This window comes from Trifolium pratense, linkage group LG3 (assembly GCF_020283565.1).
Source record: "Trifolium pratense cultivar HEN17-A07 linkage group LG3, ARS_RC_1.1, whole genome shotgun sequence".
Taxonomy (NCBI): Eukaryota; Viridiplantae; Streptophyta; class Magnoliopsida; order Fabales; family Fabaceae; genus Trifolium; species Trifolium pratense.
In genome coordinates this window covers 38529721-38557614 of record NC_060061.1, presented here as the reverse complement: position 1 = coordinate 38557614, position 27894 = coordinate 38529721, and the positions used below count along the sequence as shown (strand labels likewise).

Here is a 27894-nt window from a genome sequence, read left to right as displayed (position 1 = left end):
TCTTTTTTTTTTATCATAGACTAATTTAATATTATCAGTTTAAGTTATAAAAAAAATATAGAATGGAGCACTTATTAATAATGTATGATACTTAAAGTGGTATTATTATTGGAGCAAAATATGTATCAATTGCATAAGTATTTACGTGACATTATATGACCACTTATTAATAATATATGATAACCAAAGTAAATCACCATTAGAGATGCATCACCATTAGAGATGCTCTAAGGACACATGTTAGCAACCCTTTAAATAAAAGAAGGGATTAATTAAGTTTAGTTTTACGGGTTGTCACTTGTCACATACCTAATTAAAATTGATTTTTTCTTTTTTTTGTCAAATTATCCATAATTAGTCTATAATAAAAATTGTACACCACGTAATTAGCAAACATTTAATTGTGGTTTTGAATGTAAACTTGCTACATTATTCATAAAACTATCTAATATCTATTTCTATATAGAAGCATACTAGCAGTATATATGCCCTAAAACAATTGGGATCTAAGACCATTGTGGTTTCTTTCTTTTTTTTTAGCTACCATGATATAGATTGATATGAGTACAAATGATATAAAAACGCAAGCTCAAATTGCAAATATTATTGTGATCTTTTAAACTAACTCAATTGATTTTAGTTAACTAAGTCATCAACAAAAGATTGGGCAATTCAGAATTTAGTTTAATTGTTAATGACATTATTCTTCGTATGTCATCTTTTTATGTACACTTTGAGATTAAGTTTGTTAGGAGATAAGCGAATTTGGTTGCTCATACTCTTGCTATGACTGCCAATGTTTGGGCTAGTTTCCATAGATTTGAAATTATTCTCTTATGTATTGAACATTTATTAGTTAATGATATGAATTAAGTTTGTTTGGTTAAAAAAAAATCATCAACAAAAGAATTAGCAATACTGCCAGAAAACCTAGCATTCGAGTCTGTCATTTTCTTTCTTGTAAAAAATCTCATAATGCTATGGATATGATAAAAAATCTGAATCATTCTATGGAATAAAAATAAGGGTGTTGTTAACATGTGCATATAAGGCACATAACATTTAATGATACAAAAATTTAATGCTTAAAAAGTTAAAATTTAATGCTTCAACATTTAATACTTTCTATTTTTGTTTCCTTAATATATGCCCTTGGTGCACATGTTAACATTCTCCTAAAAATAATTTGCGTTGTTCTGCCAGGGATGCAACACACGTAATCAGAAGATCACCTACCAACTACCAAAATCAATTTTAAACACGAGAATTGACTAATTACAAAGGCCATCAAAGAAAATCAGAAAATAATATTCTCCTCTTCCACCACTAAGTAAAGACAAAATATAATAATCACAACAAGAACCAGAGGAAAATTGGGGAACACAGAGCAAGTCTTGCCTCTAGTCTTCTATATCCTCTCCCTTCATATATTTCCAATGTCAATCCTGCAAACATAATACATGCATATTAGCTAAAAAAGGTAAAAGAATACATAAATCAGATAGAACTTCCAGAAAGTTAAAAAATAAATAACAATTATTGACAAGAACAGCATCAGACAAAGATAATTGAATAAAATCTGAAACAACACAGATGGAATACACCATGCATAGCCATTGTAAAGTGATAGCCAAGAATCGGCAAAACCGGTATATTAAAGGATTAATTTACACAAGGCACAGCCATAAAGCATCCCAGTCTCCACAATATAAACTGATAACCGAAGCCCTTCTAGTTATATTTTTCTTTTTTGGTGTAAATATTTTCATATTTCATTCAAGTACAACGTGCTTCGCTAAAACATGGTACTGAAGACCATCATTAGTTATTCGAGAACATCACACCAATATTTTGTGTTATGGGCCTTTGGGGTAGTTTTATTTATTACCAAAAACTCCCTAACAGCCCAATCAAAAATCAACCAATTACATAAACAAATTATTACAATAACTATATGTTAAGCTTTAAGACTTTGGTTTAAGTATTCACAAGACTGACAAAGTTGGTAATGTAAAAAATATAGGACACCGACACCGACACCGCTACATATTTATAAGATATAAATTGAGAGTCAAAATATATATATGTAAATCTAAGTTGAGCAAGTTATTTCTTAAAAAAAAGTTCTAAAATAACATATGATAATATTTTACCTTTATTTAAACATCTGCTATCGAAAAAACTAAAAATATTGTAATTAACATGTAATGTATTCAATCCCTTATTGATCAATATTGTTATTTCGACACATCTTTAACACTTGTAAATATGTCTGATATATGCCTAATTAGAGTATAAGCAAAAGAAAAAACAATTTTTTTTGGACACTTGTCCGACACGTGTTTTATAGGTGTCGAAACTGATCGAAGGAGTGTCAAAGTAAAGAAAAAATTGAGTTTTTTTGGACACCGGTCTGAGTTATCCGACACGTGTCATACGAGTGTCGGACACTAACACGTGTCGGACACCGCGACACGCCTAATCATAGAGGTGTCCGTGCTTCATAGATCACATCATTTATGTACTGAAGTGGTGGCTATCAAGTTTTGAAGTGGTGGCTTTGAGTTTTGAAAAGGTAGCATCGTTCATACCCACTGAAAAATATAGGATACATGTATGTAGCTAAACAAGAAAGGAAGGTGAGACCAATATTGAGGCCACGAGGGTGGGCTAAATGCAAAATAATAGTTAAAGATAAAAGATAGAAGCATGTGGATTTAAAAACGAGGAACTATAAACCAAAACCATCAAGAAAGATTTGGATTGGTTGTATTAGTATGTCATTAGACATGATTCATTCATCCATGTAACTAACCACAGATTTAATGGGAAAGGCTTTTTGTAGCTTTTGTTATTGTATTTGTATATATCAACAGAAAATATTACCATATACAGACGTCTCAAGTCTAGCTCCATAAACCACGTGATGTAAAAGGCACTCCATTGATTCCAACCCTACAGGAAAAAACAACACAACAAAATAAGACATCTTGCGATGCAATACAGAAGGTACATACTCTCAAAATTCATTATAAAAATCAAATTGGAAGATTAAGACGGCAAAATAAATAATTAAATAAAGCCCTCCAATGGGAAAGGCTTTTTGTAACTTTTGTAATTGTATTTGTATATATCAACAGAAAATATTACCATATACAGACGTCTCAAGTCTAGCTCCATAAACCACGTGATGTAAAAGGCACTCCACTGATTCCAACCCTACAGGAAAAAACAACACAACAAAATAAGACATCTTGCGATGCAATACAAAAGGTACTGGTACATACTTCTCGAAATTCATTATAAAAATCCAAATTGGAAGATTAAGACGGCAAAATAAGCAATTGAATAAAGCCCTCCAATTTGAATTCAGGAGTCCCAGAAAACCTGACCATCTACAATGGTTTAAACATTCAACACCCACTTTTTTAACTCCCAACACTCCACATCATTTTCTCTTTCTTCCACCAAATCATTCAACACACATTCAACTTTTATCCTCTCCAATAGTTTTTTCATTCAACACTCTACCCCACCACTTTCTCTACTCCACCATTTTTTATTTTATATTCTTATTTAAATTTATATTTTTGTTTATATGATTATATAAATTACAATTATCGATTAAAATTAAATTAAAATAATAAACACTTAACAATTTAGTTTTTAGTTTTTTGAAATAAAAACAAAACTTATTTAAATAATTGTTGGGATAATTAGAAGAATTTTGGGTGTTGAAATGATTATTGGGATCTATTTCACCAAAAAAACTAAACTTCAAAATAAACACTAATAGAAAGATAATAATAAGATTAAGATAGTGAAAAACTTTTTTTTTTTCTGTGTCCAAATCAAATGAACCAAGTCTCTATTTATAGACAAAACAAAATCATGAATTTTGGTAAAAAAATAAAAAATAAAAAAATTAATTTGCAATGAAATAATTGAGTTCAAAGTATTAATGTGATAAAAATCCAGGCAGTCAATCAAAATGTGTCACATGTCCCTCCTTTCAACATTCAACTATGTTGAATTCTTTCGACACCTCTCTCCTCCACATCATTCAACACACATTTTCAACATACCTCTCCAATCATTCAACACACATTCAACACCCAAATTCAACACCATTGTAGAAAACATGTCAGGAATGTGAAAAGGTTGAAATAGACTAAAAACGATGTACAGCTAGACAGAACTTAGAAAACCATGCAAAAATAGGGCGAAACAGAACCAAGGACACAGCAATTTACACAGGGACAGAGCTAAACAGGACAATCAAAGCCACATACATCACCAAATAAATGAAAACAAAATTAGAAAAACGCTAAAACGCAGCAACCCGGACAGGAATAAGCTAATCCAAGGCAAACAAAACAAGTTGAAGTTGGAAAGAGGATCAGAGTCAACAAAAATCAAGAATGCAATAACTAGTGCATGAACAGAACCAAACACACCCCACTCGAGTCTTGATTTTCAATTTATGAAATGGTGTATAGTGTATAGCAATAGCAATATCAAATAACATGAATTTCAATAAGCTTATTGGAACTTCGACCAGAAAGTAAAATATAAAAGATATTTGAATCTATAGATTTTAGGCTTATCCTGAAATGTTTCCCTCGATATGAAAATAGCTGATGTTCAGTTATGCCAAAGTATTTGCAAGAAAGTGAACACAACTTACAAAATGTATTCTATTTCAATTTTCAAGCATAATGGCATTTAGATGTGTGGGGGGGATCATGAAGCATGGCAATGAATATAATCAGCAACTGGACAGCTGAATGTCAAACACAACAGAATAAACAAAAAAGTGCTGAATAAGGGCTCAATTCAGGTCATAGCAATGAGAATTGTAGTAATTGGCTGCACTTCATTTAACATTGGAGAAAAAGGTAAATTGAGCATTCATATTAAGTACAGCCAATAAAAAAAATCAATAGATATGAAAATGATAATAAAAAAACAACAAAATTCCTGAATTTATTTTAACGTTATCTTGAGTTTTCAACTGATTGTGCCTATAAGCACTGTACTCGTGCAAGAATTAATTGTTACAAACAAGTGATTAGAAAATTCCTTGCCTGCTTAATCACATATAGGCTTAGATTTTTAAAATAAATAAACAGTTCCTCTATTGTAAGACATGGCCTAGGAGGTCACACAAGGTACCAAAAACAGAAACAAAAATATGCAACTTTATCAGCTGAGCAGTAGCATTGTCTTGTTAAACTTGTATTCCAAGTTTCAAAAAACTTTTACCTCATTGACAAACACGAACAAATGTGCCAAAAATGTAAATCTGAACATGAAAATAAACTAAACATGGATTGAAATTACCTTGCTTCATAGTCAACTTTGAGACTTCTTCCCCGTAACAATCTGGGATATGCGTAGGCCCCTGCTGAATGCTTCATTGAAAAGAATTCTAGTTTGCATATTTTGAAAGCCAGGCAGCCATGATAGTAATGCAACAGGGGTCATAACAATGACTCCAAACAATATATCATATAAACGAGCTACTGCAACAACACCGCTCCAAATGATAGTAGACTGCAAGAATGGTCGGAAAACTTGGGCAATCAATATCAGGCCCCATCCTGTGGGAAGGAATGCCAACAGGCTAGTAAGAATATCCACGAATTTGAATTTCGTGAATTCCAGCAAAGCAACTACCACGAGTATTGCAAGAATTATGACAAGGAACTGAACAAGCCGGTAATAGATATGCTCTTTTGCCGAATATTTGTTCCGTGCATACACTACCACAGCATAAATCCCAGATACAACAACAACGTAAATCCACGATAGCAAGTAAACAGCGATACTGTTATTTCCAGCAGAAATGCCAAGCTGGTAGACAATTCCATACTGGAAAAAGAAGAACCGGAGGTCTAAGATTATTTCCAAAAGCTTTCCCCAAAGGCCGGTTACCTTTAGATGATCTTGCTCTTCATACCACCACCTCTCCCAGCTCTGTTCAGCTTTAGCAAACACACTTCCACTGTACCAAATCCAGTTCATAAAGTCGTCAAAATCATAAACAGTTTTTAACCAATCAAAACCAGAGGGATTGAACAAAAACGGTGCCACCACCCATGATGCAACTAAGAACCAACTAGTAATGGTCAGGGCTATATAAACAAATGTGTCAGTCGCTACAGGACTGTGTGTTGCATATATTACAAGTATTAGCCCCAGTTCAATTGCTTTCACAAAATGGCTACGGGCAAAGAGTCTATAGATTTCGGCAAAACTCTTGTGCTCTACAACAAAACCACGGCCAGTGGCTCGATATTTTGCACCACCGTGCAGAACAGTCCGGCCAAAAAAATGGCTGCGAGTGCCCATAGAGAAAGTGTAGAAAACTGATGAAAGCTGGAGCTGCATAGTCAAGAAGTCCCAGATAGCTTCAAGGAACCCGTGCTCAAGGGAATTTTCCACAATCATTGGAAGGGCGGTGAAAAGTCCAAGTTGGATGATAAACTGCTGATTTAAGATGGTACCAAGTGCTTTATTGTTATTGCTGTTACTTTCCATTGATTTCTCAACACCACTAAGGGCGAGATATAGTCGACCCCATAAGAAGGCATATACAGTCAGAACCACCATCATCGTGTTGAAGAAGAACCCCACAGTGGTGTAGAAGAATGACAGCATCCGGAAAAAATCCAGCCTATGACCCAACCTGTACACATCTCTGCTCAAGACTTGCTCGCCATTTCCGCTTGCAACCTTGGCTTCAAACATCGATACTTGATTCAATCCAACATCCCTCCCCTTTCCAACTTGAATGTATTCATGATGAGTGACATTACCTCCACGAAGAGTACAATTGAACCCGGCAAAAATATCCTCACTAATGTTGATCACTCTGGAAGCTTTGCTGATACCACCTCGAGTTAAGAACCAAAATCTGTTGAACACATCGGGATGACCGTAATGCATTCTAACTTTCAATGGATTAGCCAAAACCCTCTGTCCTAAGGTGACGAAACTTGTCTCCTGGGCTGACATGAACCAGGCAAGAGAGGACACGGATCCAGTGAAAATGTGCTCCCTGACTCCTAAAATTGTTGGTTTTCGATTCCCGTAATAACGCTTGTACTCTTCCAGTAGGTTCCTCATTTTGAGTGCCTCCTCAAAGTAGTTGTCCTGATTCATGTCAATAGTTTGCACGGCGTCACCGCGAGTGAAGATGATTGCGTGGTTTTGATTTTCCGGTTTTCCTTCCCCAAGCTTCAAGGGACCGGGCAATTTTACTCTGTATATTTCTACCTCTCTGTCCAACTGTTGATCGTACTTAACGAGGACAGAGAAATACTCTTTCTCGTCCCTTCCAGTAGTTCTCTCATCCACATATGCAACTCGAAGTGCCTCATTGTTTTTCATCAGATGCAAAATTTCATCAGCCTGAGGATCCTTCTTTTCCTTCTGGGTTCCATATATCTGGCAAGCAACCACATACGTGAATTTCATCAGAGCAGTCCCATACTCGTGGCCTTTGAATAACAAACTTACTGAACTGCTTGCTCTACTTAAATTCTTAGAGTAAGGTGACCTTTCAGAGTTGAAACTGTCTAAATTATCTTGCCTCACTGAAACAAGTTCGCGTGAACCCTCTCGAATATCCATTTCTGATGCAGAATCCAGAAAAGTCAACATCTTGAGGGCCCGATAGTAGTACATCATTCCTCTAACTGTCCGTGATAGTGTCTGGCCTCGGTAGGAAGCCCACAGCCTCAAATCTCTAAGTTTATCAGTCCACATATCACTGTCTTTCATCATTCCCTCCCGACGCATCCTCTCCACAAAATTCTTCCACTCATCATCATAAATAGTCTGCAAATAGTACAGGATTGAAACCCCATCTTCATTTTCAGTCCTGAGCTGTTCTTTAGTGTACACTACTTCTTCACTATAATATGGTGTTAGAACACTGAAAGCCATCATTTTCTCAACTTGGGGAGCATGGGGCATATACATAAAAAGTGAGTTGCTGAAGAAAGCAATCCTTCGTCTGGCCTCTAGATTTATTGGGATGTTTTGCATTGAATCCCTGGAAGTAAGAATTGTGTGCAAGCGCCGAACCTGGCGATAGAAGTTCTCATTGCTAGTGTCGGGCAACTCAACGGCATTCTCAAAAAGTAGACCTGAAGCAGGATTACGTGGAGCTAAGCCATCATCCTCTAGCTGCTTAGGATTTCTTCGATCCTGGAAAAGATCTCTAATAGCAATCTCATAAAGGGCCTGAAGGGTATTCACCACTTGATTAGAATCTTTGACAGACTTGTTCAACAACTCGACAAGTTTTATCAACTTGCTGTGAAGCTGGGGCAGTGCAGTTGTTTTGAATGTGTTGGTGAATTTCTCAATCTCAAGAGAGTGGTCAATTTCCTGAAACAGAACAGTCACAATAGAATGCTCTTCACTATTGGGTTTGATAATCTCATGAAGCAAGTGCTTGACACTATCGTATGCTTCGATGACAGCACAGCGTCTGTACTCACTGCTGCATATCTTCTTATAAAGCCTCTTATCAGTATCATTTACTAGTTCTTTAGCCTGACTGAGTGCTAGCAGTAACTCGTTGCAGAGAAGAAAACATGGCCAGCGGATAACCCGGACATTCCAAGAGTTCTGTGGCAGCTCCAGCAGCTCAACCTCTCTGTCAGAGATAATATCCTCCTCCCTAAAAGACAAAATTATCTCGTTCCATATCAAAGCAAACTTGTTGGCCTCAACCTGGTTAGACTCGAGCTTCCTATAGGGATGACCAAGCCCATACCTGAGCTTCAACCTGTGGATGGCATCCTTAAACTTGCTCTTCAACGTTCGTCTTGCATTCAACGGCTGCTCCTCGGGCATGAGATTAAACTGGATTGCACTAGCAAAAAACTGGAACCTCAATTTCAATTGCTGCATATTTCGAATCTCGCCCAGGTGTGCAAACAACCCCACAAGCGCCCCAGCAACAGACGAATGTATCGAATACCAAATCTGTATATCCATTAGATAAATCAGAACAACTGGAACCCACAATATTCCAGCAGCAAATCGGTTGCTGTGATGGAAAAACTCATGCCATTCATACTCAACATTCTTGAGGTCCAACACTGCCTTTGTTGGAGCAATCATGGGTTTGATCTGCAAAAAGTAACTGAAGCAAAACTTTGTGGCCAGCACGGAAACCCAGAACAACGAATACTTGATGTTGTCTACAAGCCCTTCTCTCAAACCACGGCCAACAAAGCTTCTGCTCTGAAACCACCATGATAACACGTAAAAGATCCTCCAATTTGTATTCTCCACAAAATTTCTAATCCAAGGAAGTATAAAAAGGGCTATGGCCAGAAGCTCCGGAATGATGAAGACCACCACAGCCTCCAGAAAATTCAGTACCCGGTCATTAGCCGCCTTGGTCCATCGTCTATCATGGTTTCTCTGCTCCCAAATCCTCCCATAAAACACTCCAAACACAACAATCCACGCAGAAGCAACAATACATTTCAGCGCCATCCTCACTCCCAGCATCTTTGTCTCCCTTGATACCAACTTGTACTGCATCCCCACGTCAAGTAAAGACTGCAAAAACCTCATACCACTCCATGTGAAGAAAATAGTCAAAACCCTAACCTGCACTGTACGGTCCTCCAAAGCCTGCCAAGGATAAGTCCTCTCTTCCCAAGCAACAATTATAGCAGCTTGAAGAAACAACACCAACATGATCCAAAGCCTATCAAAACTCCTAAACAGATTCCAAAACGATCTCTGCTCAACAAACCCGGTTTTACCCACGTGCTTCCCCCTACTACCAACAGGCACAAAAAAATTGCTTCCAACATCAGGAGGCCATTTAAGCTTCTCAAAACATCTCCTACTCCAAAAATACTCATTAATATCATCATAATTTCTCCAAGCACTATGAGGAGCAGTTCCATTTCTACTATTATCAACCTCACTCTTAATTGTATCATAAATAGGCTTCACAACAAAGTTCAAAAAAGCATTCTCACCAGATATCGAAGGCATCACCGGCTGCCCCGTGTTATCATCGATGTAATCCTCCAATATTCTATTCAGCTCGTTCGCCATGTTGTGGAAGATGTAACAGATGCACTCTGGAACAAACCTCAAATTCGCTGCTTCTCCCCAAATAAGGAGGTAAAGTGAAACATATAAAAGCTCTCGCCGGAGATCAGGTTCTCCACGGCGGTTATCAAAGATCCAGATGTTTGACTTCTTACCAAGATAAGAACACCACGAACTGTAATTCTTCAGAAGCTTCTTACGAAAACGACGGAGGACGGTGGCATCGAGAGTATCGATGTTATCCGGCGGCGGAGTGAGACGCATCTGAGCATTAGCGAGGTGAAGAACAAGATGCTCGCGCTGGTTCCGGACGTTGTCTTTTTGGAATCCGAAGAAGAGAGCTAACCAGTCTAACAAGTCCATGTGCTGTCGCCATTGACCGAACGGAGGACGACGGAGGTTACCAACGGAACGAAGTGCAGCGGCGGCGGCACGAACTTCGGGGAACCGGAGTGATGGATGGTCAGCAAGGAGGTTATGGACGGGGATGATGTTGTAGGGTTCTTCCTCATGTGGAGGAGTTGAGGCTGGTTGCGGAGAATGACGGCTGCGGAGACTCATTGCATCGGAATCGGAATCGGAACCCTAAAACGCGGTGGGAAGTTGAAAAAGTGGAAAGAGTGAGAGAGAAAATTTGCAGTTACGGAGAGAGAATGTAGGGATGGTGGTGTGGCTAACGTGCGCAAAGCGGAATTTCGGAAAAGGGAAGAAGAAAAAGCGCGTTGGCGCGTTCAACTTTTTATGGAAAATATTTTTTTTATTAATTAATTACCTTGGTGAATATTGAATTGAATGTGGTAAATCAAAATCTCTTCGTGTTTCTTTTTTTGTTTTTGGTAGGGGTGTACATGGGTTGGGCAAATCCGGTCGATCCGGTCAAACCCACCCAATTCAACCTAAAAAAGTGGGTTGGGTCGGACAAGTGGGTGAATATGGATTTCAAAAATGAAAAACCCATTAAAAAAGTCGGGTTTCGGGTAAAATCGGACCCAACCCAAAAAACCCACTAACCCACTAGTGCTATGTTTCTTGAATTTTTTTTATGAAAATACTAAAGATTTTTTCATTTGATTATTAAATATTTTAATATTGAAAATGAGTTATACTATTTTTTACGAAAATAAAAAAGATTGAATAATTTTTATGAACAAATATGATAATTTTTCGCATTATTTTTTAAAATTTTAAAAAAATTGAATAATTTTCATAAACAAATATAGTGATTCATGGTTTAGTCATTTGATATTAAAAAAAGCAAAAAAATTATTTGGATAACACGCTATCCAGCCCGTAAATTAGTAGATTTACACAAAAAAATGGATGATTATTTTTTATAGTGAAAAAAAGTTACACTATTTTTCAAGAAAATACATTGATTAAGTTATTTTTTATGAAAAAATATGATGATTCAACATTTAGATATTTAATATAAAAAAAATAGAAAAATAATTTGGGTAACCCACAACCCAACCCAATCCAACCCGAAAATTAGTGGATTTACCCAACCCGATCCAATGTTATAACGGGTGGTTATTTTACTAAACCCAACCCGGAGTACCATATGTGGTTTGAGTTTTGGTTTTGGCCAAACCCAACCCAATCCGGCCCACGTACACCCCTAGTTTTTGGTGTGTTTGGTAACACAAATAAGCTAGCTTATAGTTTATTATATGAGTTTATAAGCTTGTTTCAAAAAATTAGAGGTGTTTGGTAACAAGCTTTTTGTACTAGCTTATAGCTTTTTTTCAGATGCTATTTCAAGTAGCATTTGAGCTTATAGCTTATTGTTTTTTACACTTTATTCCACTTTTACCCTTTAATTTAATAACTACTCACTCTAAAAAATAAACTACCCACTATCAATTATGTAATTTTATATTTAATAACCACTTTAAAAGCTAATTTTATCAAACACTTTAATTTCAATAAGCTAGCTTTTCAGCTATCCGCTATAAGCTAGCTTTTCAGCTATCAGCTAGCTTATAGCTTATTTTTACCGAACAGAGCCTTGTCTTACTTTTTGTTGTTTTTTCAAATTCAAATCTTTGTAAAGTCAATTCGTTGATCTAGTTTCTTAATACCATCACAGCTTCAATAGAATTTTAGGCATAAAAAATTGAATAGGACAACTCAATTTTGTGTTTGATTACAAATTAGATATAACTATTTTAAAGACCCATGTATTCGCACATGTCATTGACATGGCAGAAAATTTATTTAAATATTTAAAAATTTGTTATATAATATTATTAAAAAAAACTATTGTGCTATTTTTTGTAAAATTATTAAATAAATACATTTGATTATAATTATCAATGATAAATTATTCAATTTTTTATGTATTCGTCACAAATAATAGTCCCGTGTATATTTTTTAATAAAAAATAAGAAATTTGATTAGGATAATTTAGTAAATTTGATAATAATTAACTTTATTGTATTATTATTATATTATTATTATTAATAGTTTTTTTAATGAGATTATTATTATTAATAGTTAATAATATATTGTTTATTTTTTTTAATGATATAGTATTATTATTGTTATTATTAATATATTGTTTATTTAATTTTTGATGAAAAAAATATTGTTTATTTTTTAAAAAATATATTGTTTATTTAGTTTTTCTATTTCTATATTCCTAGTTTTATGCATATTCATTTTTTTCTATAATTTTTGATTTGTTGCTATTTTTATGATTATAGATTGTTGTGTTTTATTTCAATCTATAATCTATTTTGTTTCTATATTTAAGTATATCATTTTTTTTATTTATCTTATATTATTTCTATATATTTTTTATTATTTTTCTTAGTGAAATTATAATGAATGATATAAAACTTGCAACGTGATTAAAAGAAATAAGGATAAATTAGTAACTTTGGTGATAATCGATTTTAACATATTAGTATAATAGATAATTTCAGTTGTACGATGTTTGAGTTTAAAATTGTTAAATAGGATCGGATAAATCGGAGGTTAAGAGATTGAACAAAAACTTAAATTGTTGTCTCCATTGAACCACTAAACAACTTTTGTATTATGCATGTATTGTCAAAAATATCAAAATAATTTTTTGTTCATCAAATATCGTACATGGCAAACTCTTGGAGTATCTTCTCTCTAGATGTATTCAGGGGTGTGTACTCTGGGTACCCTCCCCTTGGTCATTTCTGTCGTATGTCTTCTTTGGTTTTCATCATTTATTGCTAGTGTCTTACTCTTTTCTGTTTTGTCTCCCAGTATTTTCTCTTTGTAATTGATGTAGCTTTGAGCACAGAATGATATATCGTGCATGTCTCATGGTCGGTGGTCCTTTAAGCCTCAGTTTATTTTTAAACTTTGTGTCACTTCTCAACCCTTTTTCAAATATGTAACACTTTAACTTGTCATTAGCTTCCTTTACTTCAATAATTTCTTGCGTGAATCGCTCGATGTAATCCCTCGGGAATTCTTCCTTTCCTTGGACAATGTTGCCGAGGGATGCCATGGTTTTTGGTTGCGTTTCTATGTTGTGGAATGGGAAGAGAATGCTATACATAACTCTCTCCATGAGTTTATAGAATTGTCTTCTATAACGCCCTAATTTTCGTAACTCCGATTCTTTCGATAACTTTCGTCGTGCTTGATATTTTTTCAGGTCCAAAGCTTTTCCAATTTAAAATTTTACAAGAATTTGAAAAGTGATAGTTAGGGAGGTGTATTGGATTAAGATTTCACAAGACAATTTTAGCAAAAAAAATATTGAAGATTTTAAAAGACTTTGTGAGATTGTATTGATTTTATGAGATTTTAGAAGACTTTTTTGAATGACTTTTTCAATCAAAATTCTTAACCCAAGAATTTGTGAGACTTTATGACACAGACTTTTGAGATTTTGAAGTACTTTATAGACTTTTAAGATTTAAATGAGTCAATAAATTCGATATAAATTCCTTCTAAAATAATAATGAATCAATCAATGAAAATTAATCATTCCTTAAAAAAATCAACAATCATTAATATAATAAAAAAATCAATGAATAAAATTCTACAAAAAAAAAATCAATGAATAAACAAAAAAACAATTAAAAAAAATGACGAACAATGTTTGTTGTTGTTGTTGAAACATGTTGTTGTTGTATATATTTTCAATGTCTATATCCTATAATGAATCGTGACACTATCTACGGTAGCAGGACAACCATGAAGAGGAATCGTGATAGAGAAGTATGGAGAAAATATAAGCGATTATAAAAAAACATGAAATAATCAGGAAACATGAAATAGAAACATGAGGAAAGGTGAAAGAAATAAAAAAAAAATGAGAATCCATCAAAATCTCATGATATGAGGAAAAACTTTTTGTAGCTCAAAATTCACTAAAAAGTCCACCAAAATCCATTAAAATCCTATTTTTTAAACAATCCATCGAAATTAGAATACTTTTGAATACCACAAGACTTTTTGTAAGTTGTAAAGAGTCTTGATTGAATACCACTAGACTTTTTTAAAGTCTTTTAAAATAAAAATCTTTTAAAATCCATTGAAATCCTAATTGAATACACCCCTAGTTAGTTATAAAAAAAAATTTACAAAAGACTATTTGTAATATTTTATGAATCACAACTTAATTTAATTAGGCCTCTTATTCTATAAAGTGAAATTATCATTTGCACTTGGCTGTAATATTGTACCATAGATTTAAATACTTATTGTATTTTATAAACCTTTTTATTTAGAGATAGAAATGGTCTTTACTACACACAAATCGTATGTTATGCACAAGTCCTTCATAGTTAAGTAATTTAACCAATGACTTACACCTCCTATTAAAAAATACTTTTGATGTGTATACCTTGTAATTGAACCACACCAAATTAACTTTTACGTGTATACCTTGTAAATTAAACACACCAAATTTACTCTTACTCATCACGTTAAGAATAGTAACAACATGTCAACATGAACACCTCATGCTTGTTAAGAAATTTTTTACTATAAATAGGCTTCGATTCTTCCCCATTCATTCATTCATTCGTACTTCATAAGTTGTTTGAGACCAAGAGCTCTCTTTAGAGGAGTGACTTTTGGTGAGTTTACTTTGGGTTGGGTTCTGTCAAGTAAATGTCTAAATTACAAAGAAATATATTGCAATAGAAAATTAAACATACAAAATAAAATAAGAAATATGAAAGATCTTCTTATTTTTTTTATGTAGTGCACTGTTTATTTTTAACAGTAAATATTAGGGTTGATAGGTTTTTCGTGCCTATAAAATTAACAAATTTTAATCCTTATTCCTATAAAAATAAGGGTAAATAGGGTTTTACCCCCTGCAAAATAGGTCAGTTTTGCGTTACCCCCTGCAAAATTTTTTTTCGTGATTATCCCCTGTAAAATGAAGATTCCATCATTTACCCCCCTCAGTCGATAACATGGATGCTGACTGGACAAAAATGATGACGTGGCACGTACAAGTGGAATTAATTTATTTTATATTTATTTTTTTATTGTCAATTCATTAATGAATGTATAATTATTATTTTTTTAATTAAAAAAAAACTGAAAAAAAAGAAGAAAAAAACGATAGTAATTGGAGTTGAAGGTTCATCTTCTTCAATAGTTGTGATTATAGAAGATAAATAATTTAGGGTTGTTAATAAGATGTGAAATTTGAGAGAAATTTGGGTAAGAAGATTTTGTTGATTGTGTGAGATTTGATTTGTGATTACACCGAGAAGAAGAACAAGAATGTTTATAAATAAATTTCATTAACAATTTTTTTTAATTTCTTTTTCTTTTTGAAAAATTAATAATTATATTAAGTTATTTATCTACGTGGCACAAAAACTTTAATAAAAAATGAATGAAAAGCCACACATGCATCCCACGTCATCAATTTTGTCCAGTCAACATCCATGTTGTCGACTGAGGGGGGTAAATGATGGAATCTTCATTTTACAGGGGAGTAATCACAAAAAAATTTTTTGCAGGGGGTAACGCAAAACTGACCTATTTTGCAGGGGGTAAAACCCTATTTACCCTAAAAATAATTACATGTTTTCATCCCATAAAAAAATTTATGTTTTATTTTTAGTCCTTAACTATGAGTCTATGAGAAACTTCTAATGGAGTGAATCCTGGTCCATAACTAACTACCCTTTCACCCATTATAAAATCCTGTCCACTAATGTCAACAAACTTAAGATCTAACGGCCTAAATCTAAATTCCATGGAAGCACCCTTGTTGCAAGCCTGCATGAAAAACGTCACCTTAGAAATGGGTAAAAAGTTATCGGGTACCCGACCCATAAAAGCTAAAACACGCACCCAAAGGAATCGATAGCGGTGTCTTGTTCGCAAAGCTCTAAAACCCTAAAACCACTGAAAAGTGAAAACCCTCTTTTCATAAACAAAACTTCTTTCTACAACCCTCTCACCACCGCAAAGGTACCTATTATTGTTCTTCAATTTATACTTACTCTAATTCTTTTCATGTTCATGATTTACCTATTCATGCGAAGTAATATGCATTTTTATTTATTTGATGTTTTGATTGTTTATTGAACTTAATTGATGGTAATAATGTTGATTTGATAGATGAATTTCAACAACATGAAAGTTCCAAAGGTTCCTGGTGGTGGTGGAATCTCTGCTTTGCTTAAAGTTAGTATTATTGGTGGTCTTGCTGTATATGGAGCTACAAACACTTTGTACAATGTTGACGGTGGTCACCGTGCTATTGTCTTTAACCGTCTTGTTGGTGTCAAAGATAAGGTTTTCCACTGTTCTTAACTGTTAAATCAAAATTAGTTTTTTGTAAATTATAATGTAATCCAGAAATGGTAATGTTATTGTTGCAATATTTGTTGGGAGAGTCTGAGTTCGACTCCTGGTGGGAACAATTATTGGTCTCGAGGCCGAATTACTCTCTGGATTACCGGGGTTCCCTTCCCTGGGAACTAGTGGGTTAACACAATTTTTTTTGGGTATCCTCTGGGCGCAACTAGGTGACAAACTTTCCCTAAGAGTTTTAACACTGCTGCATGCCCAAGCCACAGATCGAACCCAAGCCAGGGATCAAACCCAGGACCTTGGTTAAGCTAGAAGAGACCCGCGCCATCTCATCTAAGTGCTCTTGGGTAACACATCAAGTGAAAAAAGACATGTAGAAATGGTTGAAAATTGTTTTTAGACAATTGGTCATGTATGAAGAAGACATGTAACAAATATTGTCAATCGCGAACCTTGGAAAGTAGTGGTTTGTTTCAAATTCTGCTATGGTACATAGCCACTATAGCTGCTATTCCACAACAACACTTTGTACTAAATCATGTAGTAGTTTGTTCTAATTCTACTATGCTTTAGGCTTTAGCTCTATTGCAGAGCTATTTGATAACACTGCCTGTAATACCACACAATTTGTTGTTTGTGACCGTCATTTAATCTTATTCTTTGTTTAGGTTTTCATGTTGTATGCTAGTCGGTTTAGTATTAAAGAGCTTATGGTTTTCAGCCTCATGGTCGACTAATATGATTTCATGTCATATATGTTATGCAAACTAGATAACTCTTCTCGTAAGTGGAGTATAATTTTTTTGAACCCTGTGATTTTATCATATTATTTGTCTATGTTTTATATCACACAGTCCTTTTTAGTATAGAAGGCTGAGGGTTAAGGCTGAGGGTTATGATTGACTAACAATCTTACTGTTAAGCTTGAATCAAAGATACCTTTGAATCAATATACTCCCAAGACCTGCATATTTGTATGACATACTAGTAACGTTATTGTAGGGGTGTGCATGGTCGGATAATTTGACAAACCAAATCATATCCAAACCAAATCCATTTAATTGGAGTTGGATTCATAACCATAGCCTCATTTTATTATAAACCGGTTATAAAACTGGTTATAAATTTGGTTACGGATACATCACCGGTTAATTTAACAAAACCAGTTTAAAAGCGATCATTTTTTTAAATCCAATTTTAACCGGTTATTTTGAAATCAAAGACTAAAAACCGGTTTATTTCTGTTTTTTTTTTTAAGGACCGGTTTATTTCTGTTAAAATCTGTTTTTAAGACAATTTAAAAAAAATTGTCAAAATAAAAAAAAAAGGAGACAATTTTAAAAAAATCCACTTTTTAGAGAGAGAGAGAGAGAGAGAGAGAGAGAGAATACAGTGCGGTGAAATTGGGATCTGAGTTTTCTTCGGTTTGGCTGTGCTTGCGAATAGGTCTGGATTTGGCGGAGGTGCTGGGACTTGATGAAGATGGAAGCTCTGCGGCGTCTCTTGCGGTTGCGTTTCTTGGAAGCATGAAGTGCTTCATTTTTGCCGGTGGAGAGAGAGATCCGAGAGAGGGAGTAGCGGTGGAAGGTGGAGGTTGTTGTGATTAATTACTATGAGAATTTGATTAACTTAAGAGTTTATCTTTTTAATTACTTTCAATTCTTTGATTACTTTTTTGGCTATTTTGTTTTGCCAAAAATTTGTGATTAATTAAGATAAAAAAAATTAAGGTGAAATTAAATTGCAATGCTCATTAAATTTGGTTATAAAGTTTGTGTTTATACAGAGTATTACCAAAGTTACAGACACGATAACTAACTTCCTGCGCCTACAATAACACTGGTTAAAAAGATGGACATCCATGTTATCAACTGGTTAAAAAAATGGACAATCTAATCCAAAACTTATGGTCGGGATAAAACCATATTGTAAATATCTGGTTATTTAAATTTGGTTAAGGATATGGATGTGGTTTTTGTGTGATAACCAGTTAATTTGTGCACCCCTACCTTATTGTAGCATAATAATAAACTAGGTATTTTTTAATATGCAATGCAGGTCTATCCTGAAGGAACACATATTATGATCCCGTGGTTTGAGAGGCCTGTGATCTATGATGTTCGTGCACGACCTCATTTAGTGGAGAGCACTTCAGGAAGCCGTGATCTCCAAATGGTAAATTGTTTTGTTTGTCTTGTTTCTTTCCTTCTTATTAGTAAGGTTTTAGTTTTACCATGTACTGTAGTATGCTTTACCATGTACTGTAGTATGCTTGAGTATGTCACCCCAGGGAGTCCAACAATTTTATTTTTCTATTTTGTTATAGCAATGTGTCTTTTGGTTTGAAGTTGAATTACCTTCCCTCATATGGCACTTTCATGCCTATCTGAAAAGGGCTGGTTTAAGGGAAAAGTATGGTTGGGTTTTTTCCCTCCCCTTTAGGGTAGGTATGTTTGGGAATTGGGTTTTGGAGTGGCAAAGTCTATATTCTTGATATGTATTTGAGATTTTTTTTAAAAAAAAGGAAGGGCGTGATAGATAATCATATAATATTTCAATCACCCTTATAATCATTTTAGAAACATTTTGTAATTTCTTTAAATTTTGAAATGAAAAATGTGTCTTCCCCTTCCTTTCCCTCCAACACTCAACTCCCAAACATAGCCTTGGAGTTTAGTCTATTGAAGCCATTTTACCATTGCTTATTTCCAGTAGCACAGTGCTATTCCATCATTGTATGTACATCAAGCCTTTTATGCGGGCTGTTGACATCTTGGGTTTGGGTTTCATATTACTTATTACTGATATGATTGCCTGAACTGAACCACCAATTGTCAACTCTCAAGTTATTCATATATTTTCACCCATTCTTCTTCCAATGTTTCTTCCAATGTTGTGTACTTTGCTCAGTTCCCTTATATTTGAACTATTACAAATTTACAATCCATGACCATGAAATTGTAGATTTATGTTAAATATGTCAAAACAGATGCCGTAGATGCAAGTGTTGTCCATTCTAACTCTATTGGTGTATAGACAGTTCTTTTATCTCCTTATTTTTCTTAGGCACAGTACTCCACCATAATCTGTATTGTAGTTTTCCTGTAATGTATTATGGATCTTTTATTTTTCCAGGTGAAAATTGGACTTAGAGTTCTTACTCGTCCTGTGCCAGACCAATTACCAACAGTTTATCGTACTCTGGGTGAGAATTATAATGAAAGGGTCCTGCCTTCTATCATACACGAAACTCTCAAAGCTGTGGTTGCACAGTACAACGCCAGTCAGCTCATTACTCAGAGAGAGGTAGCTATTTACGATTTTGCTTAGATTCTCTCTTATCTTCTGTTCAACTAGTAACTGGATTAATCGTGTCTATGCCTCTTTACTTCTCAGTTGGAAGTTATATTCTTAGGAGTGAAAATGTGAAATAAATTCATCATTCACTATTTATATTAAAAAAAAAGGTGAATCACAAACACACAGACGAGACTGATTATTTCTAAAATGATCCAAATTATAGGCTGTTAGTCGAGAGATAAGGAAGATATTGACTGAAAGGGCTTCCCAATTCAACATTGCATTGGATGATGTGTCAATCACAAGTTTGACGTTTGGGAGGGAATTCACAGCTGCAATTGAAGCCAAGCAGGTTGCTGCTCAAGAAGCAGAGAGAGCGAAATTTGTTGTAGAAAAAGCTGAACAGGACAAAAGAAGTGCTGTTATTAGAGCAGTGGTAAGATACTTGCTCCATTTCTACATATAAGATGGTTTGTAATTGTCTCTAGAAGTTGCTGCCGTGCTTATTGTTTTGAAATTGCTACCAAATCATAAAAAATAAAATAAACAAGAAAATGAAAGGATCATATTCATTGCAATGGTATTTGCTAACTGTCTTGCTCGAGTCATGACTAAGTTAGGTTTTATGTCCCCCCAGTTTTTATTTCTCTTGTAACTTTTTTTTTTTATATATATTATTGTGGGAATATGGTAGACGATGAAGGTCTTTGAGCTTGTCAACCTAGTTTGTATGCCTAAAGATCCTTTGATGTCCGCTATTCTCTTAACTCATCTAAACAAAAATCCTGATAATCATGCCTTTTATTTTTAACTAGTTTTACACTTCAACACTATGGAGTTTCATTTCCCCTCCACTTAAGTTATCAAGGATGTAACTTAAATTTCCTTCAACATGACCCTATTGAACTTTTTTCATGCAAAACCCAATAAAAGGCTGATTTGTTTTTTCTTTCCAATTTCTCATTATTATTTATTATTTTTATATATAAGCTTCTCCTTCCTTTATTTTTGAAATGGTAAGCTTCTCCTTCCTTTACTTTATTATTTCTTTTTGACAAACAGGGAGAAGCCAAGAGTGCTCAATTGATTGGTCAAGCTATTGCCAACAACCCTGCTTTTATAACCTTGAGGAAAATTGAAGCTGCTAGGGAAATCGCTCAAACAATTTCAATTTCTGCCAACAAGGTTTACTTGAATTCAAATGATCTCCTGTTGAATCTTCAGGATTTAAATTTGGAGCCCAGTGGGAAGAATTAGTTATGTTGCTGAATTCACTTATTTATTTCAGCCTATCTATTTTCTTGTATTATGATTCATTTTGAATTGTATTCTATCAACTGTTCACATGAGATCCAGCTTTGCGAACTGGAATTTTGGCAAACTGTTTGTCATTATCTTTTCAATGGAACATATGAAAGATAAGGGAGGTTGAATAACAACTTAATCCTTTATCGATTCAGTATTTGTGTTCTTGAATAGTTTCCAATCTCTATCTTTGTCTGTATGACTGACATCAATTTGCGTCTTTTTATCTTTACTTGGGTTTGATAACCATTGGCATTGGGTGCTCACATTCTTTATCAATAGCATCACTGATTATGCAAAGGTGATCCTGTCTCTGCAAGGACAAGGAATTGCTTGACGAAATTCCTGGACCAAAATGATGGTTCATGGAAATCATCACATCACATGCCCAATACCAAATGTGACAACTTACCCAAAAAGGCAAAGTATTGATCACATTTCTCAAAGATTTCCTTAAAAAATCTTAAACTTGGTGGCCACTTCTCAAAGCTATTGTGAAAACAATCTGCGAGTTCAATACTAATAAATTGTTATGAAATTTGTCATAGAACGTTGTGATGGAAATGTAAGCCATGTTGATTTTGATTTTCTATTGTTCTGGAAAATAGGATCCTTGTTTTGCTGGACCTATTGGAGTGGATCGTGGAGGAACACTTGGTTGGGTACAACCCCAAATGAAAATATTTGGACACACAACCAAGAAAAATTTAAAGGAAAACAAAATTACAATACATCAATTGATGTGATTAAATACTTTTTATTTAATTTTGTTAGTTTATGTGAATGTGCCCAAATAATATTTATTTACGGTTGGGTGGATCTGCAACATGTGGAAAGTCTGTGTTCAAGTGAGGGGTGTTTCTTGAAAGAAGAATGAAACCTTCGACTTCTTAAAAAAAAGAAAAGAAAGAATGGAACCTGTTATCTTTGCATTGGTTTTCAAGTCGTTGGTGACGGAGTTAATGGTGACTTATAAAAACGTATATCCTGTTTTAAATACTCCCTCCGGTCCTTATTATAAGAAACACTTTGACAAAATCACACAGACCAAGGAAGGTAAATTTTCTCATTAATGATTCTATCATTTTATGTTATATTCCAAAACTAATATTTGACTAGTATGGGAAATAGACTTCTCTAATTAATGCACTAGCATTATAATGAATTATTTGATTGTATTTAATAAGGGTACAAATGGAATTGTGTCAAAGTGTTTCTTATAAAAAGGACCAAATAAAAATTCCAAAGTGTTTCTTATAAAAAGGACCGGAGGAAGTATATAAGAGAAATTTTATTTTTTAAATTTATTGAAAATCTAATGTATTTGAACCATATTATGAACTAGATACATTAGATCTCAGTGAATCTAAAAAGTAAAATGTTTTTATATATAAGACTAGAGGAGTAGTATTTATCATTCTCACGGTTGGAATCATGATCTAATCAATTTTAATGCATCGAATCTACTTTCTATTTTTTTTGCTGAATCAACATAGATTAAATTCAGGACGTAATCAAACAATGCTCACAATAATAATAGAGGAAATGTTAACATGTGCATCCAAGGCACATGTTAAGAATACAAAGATAGAAATATTTTCTCGAAACATGTGTATTATATCTTTTAAACATTAACAGCACCCTAGATTAAATTCCAATAAAAAATAAGAGTGGGGATTAGTACCTCTTAGACGTATTCTTGTATGGTCACACTCAATAAATATTAGTACATCAGTTTTTTTTTCCTAATAATATTAGTACATGAGTTAATAATTTGATAATTAGTTTTAGGGAAACAAAAAAAAAAGGCAATGTTTGGTAAATCCAATAAGCTAGCTTATAGTTTATTGGACTAGCTTATAAGCTTGTTTGATAAAAATGTGAAGTGTTTGGTAACGAGTTTCTCTAACTGGCTTATAGCGTTTTTTTGAGATGCTATTTCAAGTAGCGTGTGAGCTTATAGCTCATAGTTTTTTACATTTTTTCCATTTTTACCCTTATGATTTTTCTTTATTATTTTTTAAAATATAATAATTACCCCCTAACCATATATTTTATGTCATTTTGTGCTTACGACAGCTAAATTTGCTACACACTATAATTATATTCTACTAATTTTTCAACAATAAGCCATCAGCTAGCTTTTTAACTGAGTTAGCTAGCTTATGTATTGATCTAAAATTGAATTTATTACGACATGATGGATGGATGGTTCAATTCATAAACAAAACGTTTGTTAAGCTGCTGAGTGAAAGAGATGGTGGAGGAGATTTTCTTCTGGAGAGGAAGCAGCAACTCAAACCCATTTCAACAATTTCAAAATCACTCTAATCTTATTCTTCTTCTTTCTGGCCCTCCTACTTCGTAATATACACTCTCTCTCTTTCTCACTACAATTTGAATTTTTGTTGTTCTTCTTGTTGGGAAAATCAATCCCAACACTTCTTATGAATAAATGAATGTTGTACACAGTGGGAAGACTTCACTTCTTTTCCAATTTGCATTCAATGTAGCATCATCATCATCATCACTTCACTCCAACTCTTCATATCCAACTGTCGTCTTCATCTGTAACCGCAATAGGTTGGATTCCAAACCCCCTTTTCTTTCTCAGGTACATCACACTCTCACTCACCGTTCCTTTTTAATTGATTTATTTCAGCTTACCAAAACAGCTTATGGCATGTCTATAAGCTTTTTTCAACTTATTTCCATTAACTCTCCAAGATACCTTAGTTTTTGTGTTGGACTAAACCTTATGTGGAAACAATTCCACTTAATTTCATTTTTCTTATGGAAATAACTTATAGATCATAAACACTTACTCTCATAACCGTTTAATTAAGCTGAAACTGGGCCTTAAATTATGTTATGTTTTCTGAATTGTTTTTTCAGGGTATTGACCCCTCTTCTAATGTCTTCCAACGTATACAAATGAAGTATGTACCATAACCTTTTTTATCTTTCACTATTCACCACTAATATATGGGGCCTGTATGTATGGATTCACTTCACTTATTTGAGTTTATCTACTGACATATGTATTTACTTGTAAGACTGTTTGAGAGAATTTGTGGAAATGGATTATGATGTCTATAAGCTGTTTTAAACTTATTTCCATAAGATTTTCAGGATATTGCATGAAAACAACTTTATAGCTTATATAAAAATATTTTGACTATATTTTATCTTTTGTTATAGAAGTAGCTTATACATAAGCACTTATATGATAAACATTGATGCTATAAACGACTTAATTAAGTTGGCCTTGATTCTTAGTTATGTACTTATTTAGATTTTATTATTCCATGATTGTTTGAGGTAGGTATATGAATGATGATGAAGACATTCGGAAGTACTTTGCTGCCTTCCATCTGTATGATACATTGCCTGATGCAGTTGTTATTGATGATTTTGGAGATTTCTTTGACAACAAGTAATTAATTTGGTTTTCGCCTATCATAAATTAATTAAACAAACAACTTTTATACATTTTTCATTTTATCTTTTGATTTTGAATTATGATATGAAAAGGGTATGCCAACAACGATATGCTAATTCCCGTGGGCGAGACCTGGCCATGATCAAAAGTCTAGCTTTGTGCCACAATGCTATTAACTATGCAAAGTGAGTGTTCATTGGTTATTATCATTCATGATATGATTAGTTTTTGTTGGAGGCAATTAAGCTGTTTAACTTCTATAATGCACATTATGATAAGCTTCTTTTCTGTATTCTCTTGCAGTCAAAAAGGGTCTTGCATGCTTCTCTTGTCAGATACTCATGCTCACCAGGGAGACTCCCCGAGGCTTCACTTCATCTATAAGAAATGGATACACACCACTTTTACAATTAAAGGTTGCATATCAGAGTCAGACATATGTATATTTCCTTGAGTGATATTTATGAAGAGCTTAATACCTACACCGACACATGTTTTACATATACGTTCATATTCTAAAGCAATGGAATATGATCAGATATCCAGATGTCTATAATATAAAACTTATTTACACTATTGGTGCATATAAATTACATTTTTTTTGTTAATTGTCTTGCAGAAGACGATATATCTGGATCGTTTATTTTGAAAGGTAAGAGCCACTCACGAACTGATAACACAGGTACCGGTAGTATTAAAGCTGCAAAGTACTCCATAGCTCTTCAATATCTGGTCTTTGATGGACTTGTCAATGATCAAGTAGAATAGGAAATAGAAATCTACCTCTTCAATTAGCAAAACTGATTGGTGACTGTAACTGTATCATTGCATATATTCCCTTGTTCACTTTAACAACTATACTCAATCATATAATGAACTTTGGTTTTACATGCATCCTAAGTGAAACCATACGATAGGAATCTCAGATTTCAAGTAGGGCTTTTAAATGAATTTAAATTGTAAGATTTATATCTTAGTCTTACACCACCTTTCTCTTGTTTTGGTTCAAAGTTCTAGTTGCTGTGACACCAAGTAAACAAAAGGTAGCAATATGTCATATGTGTGCTTAAGTCCTAGTTAACTAGTAACCGGATTGGTCATTATGATTTAGTGTTTTGTTTTGCATTAGAAAACTCCATGCATGTATTTAGCCCCAAAATTTGAGGATTTACCAATTGATTCAGAAATTTGAAAATCACCACAAAATCTAATATTTGGTGCTGTGGCATCAGTTAACTATGAAGATTAGAACAGCATGAATTAGTGTGCCCTGTTGCTGGTGTCTCTAGTTCGATTATTATAACATTGTTAAGTTAAGAAGAGTAGAGTTACTGGTAATAACTTATGATAGTATCCGATACGGCGATACTCTGATACACCGCCGACACACTGTATCATGTCCGTGTTTCATTTGTATAACACTTGTAATGGGCCAATACAAACAGGCAGATTATGTTAACAGATAAATAAATAACCCGCAAGCCCCCCAGATAAATAAATAAACAAGTAGAATTACTAGTAAATAACACCTGGTTTGATTTCTGGAGCTTTGTTTTGTTGTTGGAATAATTCTTAAAGTAAAATTTCAACCATAAACTATTAAATAACTTCCTGGCCATGTTTTGGCGATGTAATATGCATCTTTCTGGTTTTAGTAAATACAAACAAAAAATATGTCTAGTTTTAATCCCTGAAAAAAGGAATATTATTTTTTGACTCTTTGGTCCTCTTCATTTTGGTTTTAGTTCTTGTAATATTTGGTTTTGGTCTATGTTGAATCAGTACTCATAATATGTAAATTACATTGATTATTTTATTTTTGCTTGAAGGGTTATATCGACTCTGGTCTCTAAAATATGACATCAATTTTTTTTAGAGGGACTGCTTCAATATGAACCAAATATTTTGACCTGTCTGTTTTTTATTATTTTTTTTTTGGTGATGACCTGTCTATTTAACTTTACTAAAAGTTCTAAATTTGGCATTTAAGTAAAGTTGCTCCTTAATTTTTAATTTTAATTCTCAGACTTTGATCTTGCATTTGAATAATTATACTGTAGTGTTTTATTCAAGACTTTTTAAGTACTGCTTTATTTTTTAGAGTAATACATTTATCCCTTAGTTAAAATGAAATATTGTGATTTTTTGCTTGCAAACTTGGCTGCAACTCAGTCATAGAACCAGAACTCTTGATCTATATATACCAGAGTTTTTTTAGTTGAATCTAATGTTTTAGAAATTAATTCGGACATCAAACTGACAAGACTTCCGAGTCATGATTAGACGGTTTAAAACTGCTTTAAACTGCTCGAAGCAGAGTAAGATTGCGACTTAACCACTCAAATAACCAAAACAAAGTTTCTGTCATTACTACATTCGAAGTGGACTATGGTACATGGACACTTACCAAACATTTGAAATGTAGATTCTGATTGATTATCCATTTTTCTACTGCATTTCACCCTAACTTAAGGTGAAATAATAATGCGATAAATTTAGTATGTAAAAACTGAAAAGCCTATTTTGAAGTTACATTTCTCGTGTTTTAAAAGCATACTATATTACTAGAAGATCGACCCGTGCAGTGCACAAGTCTGATTAGCTGTTAGATATATAATGATTAAATAAGATATGATAATTCCAATAATGTAAGGTATATGAAAAAAGTTGAGTAACATTAAACGATAGTTCAATAATAATTTTGGATAAATATTCATACAAAGAAAATTATGTTATATTACGGAAGACTTCTTTATAGACCACATTCGAAGTCTTAGTCGTATCTTCACTATTGTCATCGATGATCAATATTTTTAATCCTTTTATAGAAGTAACTCTTGAAATTGCAACATACAACTGACCATGTGAAAACACTGGCGACGGAAGATATATCCCAACATGCTTTAAAGATTGTCCCCGACTCTTATTAATAGTCATCGCAAAAGAAATCATTATAGGAAATTGTCTCCGTTGA

At 33.8% G+C, this 27894-nt stretch overlaps 3 protein-coding genes and 1 non-coding gene across 7 annotated transcripts; 2 read left to right on the top strand and 2 right to left on the bottom strand.

The window, feature by feature from the left end:
- Nucleotides 1–1240: 1240 nt before the first annotated feature.
- Nucleotides 1241–10891, bottom strand: LOC123918711 (callose synthase 12-like). Of its 4 annotated transcripts, none has more exons than XR_006812889.1 (4): nucleotides 5344–10891; nucleotides 3151–3219; nucleotides 2887–2955; nucleotides 1241–1445 (listed from the first exon to the last, which is right to left on the bottom strand). XR_006812889.1 is itself a non-coding variant. In XM_045970836.1 (3 exons), the coding sequence occupies exons 1-3, from the start codon at nucleotides 10654–10656 to the stop codon at nucleotides 1351–1353; spliced, it is 5460 nt and encodes a 1819-aa protein (XP_045826792.1). In that variant the 5' UTR covers nucleotides 10657–10810; the 3' UTR covers nucleotides 1241–1350. The 4 variants fall into 4 exon arrangements, 1 of the variants encoding a protein (XP_045826792.1); XR_006812890.1 differs by having other exon boundaries at nucleotides 2816–2955; nucleotides 5344–10810; XR_006812891.1 differs by lacking the exon at nucleotides 2887–2955 and having other exon boundaries at nucleotides 5344–10810.
- On the bottom strand, nucleotides 7626–7703 carry LOC123919212. The gene has a single exon (XR_006813123.1). It is a non-coding gene; the product is annotated as a small nucleolar RNA J33 (small nucleolar RNA).
- A 5427-nt stretch (nucleotides 10892–16318) lies between the features above and the next one.
- Nucleotides 16319–21690, top strand: LOC123916715 (prohibitin-1, mitochondrial). Its single transcript, XM_045968230.1, has 6 exons — nucleotides 16319–16528; nucleotides 16679–16855; nucleotides 18932–19048; nucleotides 20009–20179; nucleotides 20397–20609; nucleotides 21236–21690. Exons 2-6 carry the CDS (start codon nucleotides 16679–16681, stop codon nucleotides 21428–21430), a joined length of 873 nt encoding a protein of 290 aa, XP_045824186.1. The 5' UTR covers nucleotides 16319–16528; the 3' UTR covers nucleotides 21431–21690.
- A 1998-nt stretch (nucleotides 21691–23688) lies between these two features.
- On the top strand, nucleotides 23689–26029 carry LOC123916382. Its single transcript, XM_045967832.1, has 7 exons — nucleotides 23689–23842; nucleotides 23951–24092; nucleotides 24374–24417; nucleotides 24804–24914; nucleotides 25013–25105; nucleotides 25224–25336; nucleotides 25540–26029. The coding sequence occupies exons 1-7, from the start codon at nucleotides 23736–23738 to the stop codon at nucleotides 25686–25688; spliced, it is 759 nt and encodes a 252-aa protein (XP_045823788.1). The 5' UTR covers nucleotides 23689–23735; the 3' UTR covers nucleotides 25689–26029.
- The last annotated feature ends 1865 nt before the right edge of the window (nucleotides 26030–27894 follow it).

What these genes read in the sequence shown, in the direction of transcription:
- LOC123918711 (XM_045970836.1), bottom strand. Translation starts at nt 10,656, where the DNA reads ATGAGTCTCCGCAGCCGTCATTCTCCGCAACCAGCCTCAACTCCTCCA. An exon ending in TACGGGGAAGAAGTCTCAAA is followed by an intron (nt 2,956 to 5,360) that starts GTTGACTATGAA and finishes TTTTTCCTGTAG; the next exon opens with GGTTGGAATCAATGGAGTGC. An exon ending in ACTTGAGACGTCTGTATATG is followed by an intron (nt 1,446 to 2,886) that starts GTAATATTTTCT and finishes TTATGTTTGCAG; the next exon opens with GATTGACATTGGAAATATAT.
- LOC123916715 (XM_045968230.1), top strand. Translation starts at nt 16,679, where the DNA reads ATGAATTTCAACAACATGAAAGTTCCAAAGGTTCCTGGTGGTGGTGGA. An exon ending in TTGTTGGTGTCAAAGATAAG is followed by an intron (nt 16,856 to 18,931) that starts GTTTTCCACTGT and finishes TATGCAATGCAG; the next exon opens with GTCTATCCTGAAGGAACACA. An exon ending in GAAGCCGTGATCTCCAAATG is followed by an intron (nt 19,049 to 20,008) that starts GTAAATTGTTTT and finishes TTATTTTTCCAG; the next exon opens with GTGAAAATTGGACTTAGAGT.
- LOC123916382 (XM_045967832.1), top strand. Translation starts at nt 23,736, where the DNA reads ATGGTGGAGGAGATTTTCTTCTGGAGAGGAAGCAGCAACTCAAACCCA. An exon ending in CTTTCTGGCCCTCCTACTTC is followed by an intron (nt 23,843 to 23,950) that starts GTAATATACACT and finishes TGTTGTACACAG; the next exon opens with TGGGAAGACTTCACTTCTTT. An exon ending in GGAGATTTCTTTGACAACAA is followed by an intron (nt 24,915 to 25,012) that starts GTAATTAATTTG and finishes TGATATGAAAAG; the next exon opens with GGTATGCCAACAACGATATG.